Source organism: Anoplophora glabripennis, unplaced genomic scaffold (assembly GCF_000390285.2).
Source record: "Anoplophora glabripennis isolate ALB-LARVAE unplaced genomic scaffold, Agla_2.0 scaffold1534, whole genome shotgun sequence".
Taxonomy (NCBI): domain Eukaryota; kingdom Metazoa; phylum Arthropoda; class Insecta; order Coleoptera; family Cerambycidae; genus Anoplophora; species Anoplophora glabripennis.
The window spans coordinates 43,423-53,061 of NW_019417691.1; the positions used below are offsets into that span (position 1 = coordinate 43,423).

At 36.1% G+C, this 9,639-nt stretch overlaps 1 protein-coding gene across 1 annotated transcript in view; it reads right to left on the bottom strand.

Moving 5' to 3' along the window:
- LOC108915737 (transmembrane protein 184B) overlaps window positions 1-9,105 on the bottom strand; it is a gene marked incomplete at its 5' end in the record, with an annotated part of 40,868 nt that extends 31,763 nt beyond the window's left edge. Inside the window, 4 exon segments of the mRNA XM_018721858.1 lie at window positions 2,620-2,789; window positions 2,848-3,106; window positions 3,164-3,329; window positions 8,916-9,105. Of these exon segments, the coding sequence (XP_018577374.1) occupies window positions 2,620-2,789; window positions 2,848-3,106; window positions 3,164-3,329; window positions 8,916-9,104 (784 nt within the window).
- Window positions 9,106-9,639: the final 534 nt, after the last annotated feature.

Sequence of the window (9,639 nt, forward strand, 5' to 3'; positions counted from 1 at the left end):
TATTATTATTATTATTATTATTATTATTATTATTATTATTATTATTATTATTATTATTGGTTCTTTCCTCTTCTGCTGATAATTTACCCATGATAGTCCAACCCAACTGTGTCTCGAAAGCTACCAATCTACAAGACAATACTTGATGATGGCCAGTGTATATTGTCCCCGCCACATCTGCTCCAACTAGCAATTCGATTACGACGGATTCTTCTATATCTGTAACCTCAATATGCCTATGCCACAATTCTTGACACCAATCTCCATGATAAGTCGGCAGAACATTGCTGCAGATGGTGAGTTGATCGAGAGCCTCAAATGTTAAAGAATAACTGCCTTTACATACGGTGACATCATAGCAATTGTGCCTTGTACTGTTTTCTGTGCCGCCAAACAGACAATGTATAATATTTTCCTGTCGCTTGGGCACATAACCTAATTGTATTGCTGTGCTCTTTAATATATAAGATCGTTGTGATCCGCTATCAATTAAAGCACGCACAACAAGTGATCAATTTTCACTTAGCAGCAGAATTTTTAACGTCATGAGTGTTTGTGTGATTTGGTAGCGTCTGATCTTTCACAATCGGCACGCTGGAGCCTTTGGCACAATTCTCTTCAGTATCACTGGATTTTTCCTTAAGTTCCTGTTTCTTTTGTGGTAATTCAGGACATATCAGTGGCGCATGTGATCTTGTGCAAATTACACAACATAAACGGGCACAACATCTTTTTGTAGAATGCCCTGGCATCAAGCAACGAAAGCAAGTGTGGTTTTCAGTCAAGTATTTTCTTTTCTTCAAAATTAAAATTACGTGCCTTAAAACACGAATTGCTCTTATGTGAACCAGCACAAAAAATGCATTTTGCAACGTTGCAATTCACTAGTCCCATCGCGGCAAGAACCACACCTGAAGCTTTCTCCTTTTTCTTTTGTACGGTAACCAGGCCGAACTTCTCTGCAGCCAGAGAAATATGCTGCTCAGTTTGCACCTGATTTTGTAGGAAAAGCATAAGATTCGTCAGGCAGTCCTCCAAATTACTCTCCGCTACTGTTGTTGCACTGTTGTTAACTGTTTGTGATGAACGTTGCCAGACACGTAATAATTCATGTGACAAACACGATTCAATAAGAGGAAACAGCATCGTAGAACATTTGTCCGATGTAATACCCAACGTTTCAAGAGCTCGAATTTGTGTCTCAATCTTGTCGTACAACGTGCACAAATCCATTTTTTGTTGAGAATTAGCATTATTTAAAATTAACTTAAGAAGCTCTATAACATACACCTCGATCTGCAGGTCCTCCCTTCCAAATTGAGACTGCATGCTGTCAATAATTTTTTCATAATTACCCGCCATAGTGGGAAAACTTTCCACAAGTTGCCTAGCTCTACTCTTTACAACTGTTGCTTGAATGAGATATTCAATTTTATCGCATTCATCAATATCAAAATCTTCATGAATTTTCTTAAATTGAGCCCAAAACGGCAAGCAACGTTTAATATTCCCGTCGTAACGTTTGAATTCAATTTTGGGTAATCTAAATTTACGCCTACTTGAATTTTCGTTCGCCGACAACTGTGATGACACTGTTTCTCTCATCACCTTTAACGCTGGCCAATTTCTGTTTATTCACCAGATTTTCATATGTCAATCGCAGACTTAAAACTTACGGCTATACGTGTACAGGCATCAACTTCCGCCCAGAGATCCTGTTTACTGGATTGGTCTAACATCAATTCATATATTTCGGAACATATCACCTTCAACTCGTCATATTTTGGGTGCGGAAGCTCCCACGAAACATGAACTCTATGAATATCCACAGGTTGCACCGTCAATAGTTGCTCGAACTCATTCACCACCCGTGTATTACAGTCCTGCTCTTTTTCTTTTTATCCAACAACTCCGTCATTTTTCAAACCCGGTTCTAAACCGCAGTCATTATCGAAACTCGGGAAAACGACGCAAAAGTTTGAATACAGCTGCACAACGTATAAGTCCTGTCATGGTCGCCAAATTATGTCAACTCACTCGCGTTGGCGCAAACAGCTACCCGCTGAATCCCAACAACGAAAGTTCACTAAATAACGTTGTGCAAACCAAAATAAGATTTATTCTTCTGCTAAACAATGTTACAAATCTTCTGCATGATTGACATACGTCACTCAACAACAACTCTTGATTAATATAAAAATAGTTTTGAAGTAAGTATAAAAGTACAGATATCTTGACAATCTTCATAACCGAATTTCGATTTTTAATAGGTATATATTTCTTGTGTAGAATAAAATTCTCTACCTATTTCTGATAGTTGCGTGAAAAAATTTAAATGTACAAAAAAGATACAGAAGAATATTCACAAAGGGTTGTAGTAAAATGAACGCCCTGTTAAGGAGAAAAGAAGAAATAAAAAAAGAAACTTTCACGCTAACTTTTTTTTGGAGACATTTTTCGTTTAAGCAAGTTTGGTTAAATCGACACCATTTGCGTTCTAGATTATACCCTTGAAGTATGTAACATTCGTTAGGTGACACCCTGTATATCTGCCCTCACATTGGCTAATAAGTGTAAAGTCATACAAGGTAAATAGTAAATATAAAGCATTCAGCTTACCTTGCCAGAAAGACAAAAAAATCACAGACTTCACCGTACAGAATTTCAGTACAGGCTCAAACGGTGTCAAGAGGTCTCGAGTTGCAAAATAAAATAGAAACAGTCCATATAAGGCAAGAGATACAGATATATTATATATTATCGTGATGTAAATATAACCACCATCAGGGCTAAAACAACGAAATTGTAATGTATTTAAATTTATTTCTTATATAAAATATATGTTACCTCCAATCACCATCACGGTAGTGACCAAATGCTTGTAAAAATATGATTATAAATGCCATAAGAGGTTTTACAAGGCAAAACTGTAGAGTAGCCTGTTTACAAAAACGCAAGAAACCAATTGTATAAGTTTTACCATTCAAACAACACGTGCCATATAGACAACTAGATCTTATTGGTTTTCCTCTAATCTCTGACATAATGTTTCCTTCTCCCCCAAGATATTCATAGCACAAGGACAAAAAGTTATATATTACGAATGCTTAAAACATATTTATATGGTTAAATTATTTTGTTAATTGTAAATTTATAACTATACCTTCATAACAATCTCTAACAGTGAAGAAATACACATAGTAACTTTCGGAATTGAAAAACAGTAGACTGATCCATGAGTGTGTTGCATAAATTGGAACAATAAATAATATTCGAACAATCCATCGTTGTTCCGTAGGATTTGTGTACCATCTCAAGTGATGATAAATCTGAAATTTCAAATATGCATTTTTTATTCACAGACATAAGTTTTAAAGGTGTATGATTTCAAAGTATATCAGAGCTTAAATACAGGGTGATAATTAAGTACATTTCATACATAAGAAAGGGGATAGAGGGAGTGATTTTTTAGACTAATTTAAGGACAAAAATTCCTATATATGTACAGGGTGTCCCGTTCATGTTTCAAAACAACTTGTGTACAAGTTCCTCATGGGAAAATAATAGGGGTAGTTCATGTTTTTTTCTTGGCCTCCCTGTTTCCAGATACAACGTGTTGAAGTTGTTACTTTCCAAATGGTTTTCTTTAATTATCTTTAATTCAGCTAAAAATAAATTTGTAAAAATTTATACACGAGTAAACATCAACTGTGTGTTAAGAATAATATACAAACGGTTTCTTTCTGAAAAGCAGTGTCGTCGATACAGGTAAATGGAGGGGTACAATCGAAAAAAAAATATGTTAAAAGTCAAAATTTGTTACATTTCTAAACGGTTTTGTAAACTCTACAGAATACTCCAAAAAAAAGTTATACTTGTCGAAATTTGGTACCATGTACCATTTTCGAGAAAAATGAAGTTGCATAGAAGCAAATGGGGGACAATTTCAGTATTTATTGTAGTATTTCGAGTTTTGCTCATTTATTTAATTGTGCAGCTATTTTGTTTTGTTTGTCTCCGAACCTCTTTCCTAATATTTTTCTGTTTTTATCACTTTTTTTTAAGCATTCATGTCCATCAACAATTCAGTCCATTCAACAATTGTTTTTTTTTTAGTAGTGGTAGTGTAGTAATTAACAAAATCTAAAATTAATTATTAATTACCATAATTTGTTAATTTTGGTATACTTTTGTAAATGTTATTGCACAAGCTTAAACTTAAAATAAATTTAAATTTTTTTTATTTCTTTAAGTTAATATAATTAATTATATTATGTCTTAGGTGTCCACGATAGATTTCCTTTGACTTCTAGGTTCTTTTCACGAATACACAACACTTTTGAATATTAGCAGTATTTATTCAAGTTGCAGACTAAGGGATCGAGACTGCTGTATAGCAATCTTGCTTTGTAGTCTGTTGAACCGAGATTAGTTTACAAAGCTTTGGGTCCATCATTTATATGCATCCCTAATCAGTGGAATTGATGTATTTAAAAAGGATGCGGTTACTGATTCACTTGTAACGGATAGGGTTACATACATATAAAGTATCAATGAATAATAAAAATAAAATAGAATTGATAAGGGCGATTTCTTATAACAATGTTTTACAATTTAACTGTTTGATGTGATACGTAAAAAATTAAAATTATATTCTTAAATGCAGAGACTATTGGTAGCTATACATGTATTCAGCTCTTTCAATTTAATATTCTGCTAATGTTCTTGTGTCGCTTTATGTGAGCATGAAAATGCAACTTCACCGGATTTCAACAAGTATACCTTTTTTTTGTAGTATGTTTTAGAGTTTACAAAACCGTTTAGAAATGCAACAAATTTTGATTTCTAACATTTTTTTTTTTTTCGATTATACCCTTCCAATTACCTGTATCGACGACACTGCTTTTCAGAAAGAAACCATTTGCACATTATTCTTAACGCACAGTTGATGTTTACTCATGTACAAATTTTGACATTTTTGTCTTTAACCGATTTCAAGATAATTAAGGAAAACCATTTTGAAAGTAGCAACTTCAATATACTGTATATCAAAAACAGGGCGTCTAAGAAAAAAATGAACTACCCCCATTATTTTCCTATGAGGAACTTGCACAAGTTTTTTTGAAACATGAATGGGACACCCTGTATAACCTAGGCGGGCTTATTTTACAGATAATGTGTTAATTGTTGAGCTAGCAACATAACTAAGTAAAGGTAAAAATTTACCAAATCTTTATAGAATTATATCATCCAGTGGCAAAAGGCATCATCACAAAGAACACCAAAATTTTGATGGTACGGAGTATAATAGAATATGATTCATAAAAAGGAAAAAAGATTGCTTTCATTTTATACAAAAAACGAGTTGGTAATTTTCAAATTATTTTTTTTCTAGTATAAAATAATAAGTTGAATTAATGAGAAATAACCCTTAAAGCTTTCTTTTCACAAAAAAAATAAAGAATTTTTTTTTATTGTAAATACAATTTAATTTGAAATAAAATATTGTATTTAAAAGTACATGTGAAAAAAATTCTATAATTCTTTACGTGGACAGTAGTTTCAGAATTATTTTCATTTATTTAAGTGCGTTGCTATACTGTCCGTAGTCTTCCAACAAGAAAAACAGAAAAGAAGATCAAGAAAAATACATTTATAAAACAGGTACACAAAAAAAATGCTTTTCGAGTCTGAAGGTCAGACTATGTCTACTACATGTTTTCGGGTCGCTGAATCCGAATCCATGATCCATTTAACCCCATCACGTCAGATTTTACTGATAACCCCATATCACCTCATAACCCACGCTGTCAAGTCCTATTACACACAACGATCCTGTAAAGGGAGCTGTGCACACACAACAACCCCATAATCCTTTACATTCAACCTCAAAACTCCTAACCCCGTAACCATATATTCCCGTAACTCCAATAACCACGTTACTCATAGTTTAACTTGCTCTCTTTATAAATAGAATATATTTAACCCTATAATCTCCAATCCCTAACCCCTTTACCCTATAAACCCATGACCCCATAACTCCCATAACCACATTAAGCAGTAGATCGATTGTTTGATGCAAAGAACATAATCTACGAGGTTTGTCTGGAAAATACGTATAAAAAATTCGGGGCGACGTGTCAAGGCATTGTGAAGGGGTGGCCCGGTGGTCCCCCCTCGTTATGCAATCCCCTCAACGCTCAGTTCGAGCCAGAGCGTTCTGCGAGTAAGTAGGAGCTTACGTCTGCTTGTTGAAAGTAACCCTTTTTTTACCAGCCGTCGGCACGGAGCTCTCTCTGATTGAGGAACAGCGCATCAACATGAAGTTTCTTGCAAAGTTAGGCAAGAATGATCGTGAGATTTTTGAGTGTTTGAAACAAGTTTACGGAGACAATTCTCTGAAGAAACCTACCGTCAACAAGTGGTTAAAAAGGTTCCGAGAAGGCCGAGAAGACCCGAAAGATGACCTTCGCTCAGGACGCCCCTCCACATCGAGTTCTGAGGGAAATGTTGAACGAATTCGGGTTTGTGTTCTTAAAGACCGTCGATTGACAATTAGAATGATAGCTGAGGATCTGTCAATCCCCAAAACAATCGTACACGAAAATCTGACTGAAAAACTTAAAATGAAAAAATTGTGTGCGAAAATCGTTTCGAAGCTCTTGACTCCAGAACAGAAAGCAAGGAGGGTTGCTTGCTGTGAGGATTGGTTAGAAGCAGAGGAAAGGCAGGACTTTCTCAACCGGGTCATCACTGGAGACGAGTCTTGGTTCTACGAATTCGATGTGGAGCTGAAATCTCAAAGCAAGGAGTGGAAGCAAGCAGGGGAACCAAGAACAAAAAAGTCGCGAAAATCAAGGTCCAATGTGAAAACAATGTTGATTGTTTTCTTTGATTCTAGAGGCATTGTTCATCAGGAATTTGTCCCTCCTGGCCAGATAGTGACCGGAAATTTCTACGTTGAAGTTTTGAGATGTCTCTGAGCTCGTGTCGCCCGAGTTTGACCGGATTTGGCACAAGGGGGCAGGTAGATCCTTCATCACGACAACGCGCCTGCTCACACGTCTCTCATCGTGCATGACTTTTTGGCCCGAAGCTCAATCACCATGACAGAGCGCCAGAAGAAAGGGCCCTAGCCGGCGGGGCCCAGCCAGGACAAAAGGAGGTCCCACAAAGCGCCTACACCGGCCGCATTTGCGGTCGGGGTAGACGACGGATGGGGCCCACCTACGAAGGCTGTCCAGGCCTACACGAGATGAGGCAGGATAAAGAGGGATAATCCCCCTCGATCCCAAATCATTGAGGCCAATTTCTAGCCATAGAATAATGGCGAATCACCATGACAGAACATCCACCTTATTCACCCGATTTAGCCCCTTGCGACTTCTTCCTGTTCCCAAAATGCAAAATGGTGCTTCGGGGGCGGCACTTGGGGAATGTGGAAGCCATCAAGGCAGCAACGACATGGCAACTGAAGAGTCTCACAACTGAAGATTTTCAGCGATCTTATCAACAGTAGAAACGGCGTTGGCAGAAGTGCATCTTGTCTCAGGGGGAGTACTTTGAAGGAGACCCTATTGAAATACCCGAATAATTGTAAAATAAAGTTATTATTCCACTTTTATACGTATTTTCCGGACAAACCTCGTATATCATTAATGGCTCCCAGTTTCATCATCTCCATTAGATGCTTCATCAATTTCAAAAATATCATGCTAAATGAAGCTTTATTTCGCGGGGCCTGCTTTCGCACCCTGACCAACCTCCGATCTGGGCATCCGAAACTCTGTCCCATACGTCTTCCACCTGTGCTTGCCATGATGGCATATGTAAACCCTGATCCAGGGACTCCAGGGACTTGGGTGAGTATATGCGAAAAAAAGCTTCATTTGCCATGATATTTTTGAATCGACGAAGAATCTACTGGAGATGATGAAACTGAGAGCCAATAACGATATAGACCATGTTTGTTGCATCAAATAATTGTACTACTGTGTAACGTCGTTATTGGAGTTATGAAGTTATAGGGTTATGGGGTTGGGGGATTATAGGGTTAAATAAATTCTGGTTATAGAGCCTTGATATATCCTGTGATGAGAGATCATGTCAAACTACTAAAGTGGTTATTGGAGTTATCGGTTATGGAGTTATGGGATTATACGGTTATGGGATTAGGAGGTTTGAGGTTAAATGTATAGGATTATGGGGTTAATTTGGGTGCTCAGCTCCCTTTACAAGACCGTTGTGTGTAATAGGACTTGACAGCTTGGGTTATGAGGTTATATGCATTATCGGTAAAACCTGACATAATGAGGTTAAATAGATAACGGATTCGGATTCAGCGACCCCGAAAACATATAGTAGACATAGTCCGACCTTCAGCCTGGAAAAACATTTTTTTTTTGTGTCTGTGTAATTCTTGAAACTTTATCAATTAAAATTTAACTTTTAATTTATATTTAACTAAATTTCTTTTGCAGTAAAAGTTGAATATTTTGCTTAAAGCACTCTTTGTAATAATATAGTATTTTGCTGAAAACAAAAAAATAAACCATAGATACATCATTGTAGTCAGAAAGATAGTTGAATTAAAAAATGTAACAATCCAATACGATTCTCATCAGTGAATGTCGTTTCTCTATCTGATGGATCACAGTTATTACATTATATTTTTATTCCACACCTTTTTTATAAAAAATATACCTATAATAAAAACAAAATAAAAATTTTCAAATTTCACTGAAAAAATATAATCAAATTTTCTCTCTTAAGTATGTTATTCAGCATCACATTGCAGAACTTTGTGCCAATTTTACCGACCCTGTATCTTTTAAGGAATCTGAAACCTCCTAATGTTGTTCAAAAAATAGGCACCCAGTACATTATCTTTTCCACTATTTTCTATTTTAACTTACTTGAGTACAGGTCAGAAATAATGCAGCCCATACAAATAAACCAGCTATGCCCTGACACAATTTGGTTTGAAGAAAAATAGGCTCAGAAGGCGCAGAATTTTGAGAATCCCATTGAGAAACAGGCATAGAGAGAAATGACGAATTATCAGAGAATGTTGAAACCGTAGTTACTGCTGAACTTGATGACATACTGTAATTAAAAAAAACACTAAGTAAATTCTGTTAAAAGTAACGATTCTAATATATTAAAACAGTTTTAAAAAATACAGCTGCAATAGCTTTTTTCCTATAACAATCCAAAACAGTTCCCAACAGTCGGGCGCATGCGCATCTTAATTAATGCTTAGTATACAGGGTGTCCCAGTGTCAGCGTACAAAAATTTACCAGGGGAGTAGATCAGACCAAAATAAGATTAAAATTCTTATAAAATATTTTTCTGCAATGCACTCTCACTGAGTTACAGGGTGTTGTTTAGAAAAAAATAATAACTTTCCGCAATAACTCAAATACCCATTAATGGTGCTTATTTCGATCTTCCGCCAGAGGCGGCCTAGGCCAACTTGTCCTTAAGGTTATGTCTTCATAACTTGATCCTAGTTTTTTGTAATTTGGTTCAATTTTCCTGAATCTGCAATCGATTCTGAACAAAAAATGTGCTCTAGTTTCATAGCTCAAACATGAACCGTTTTCAAGTAAATTGGGTCTAAAGTATCGCCTGCATTA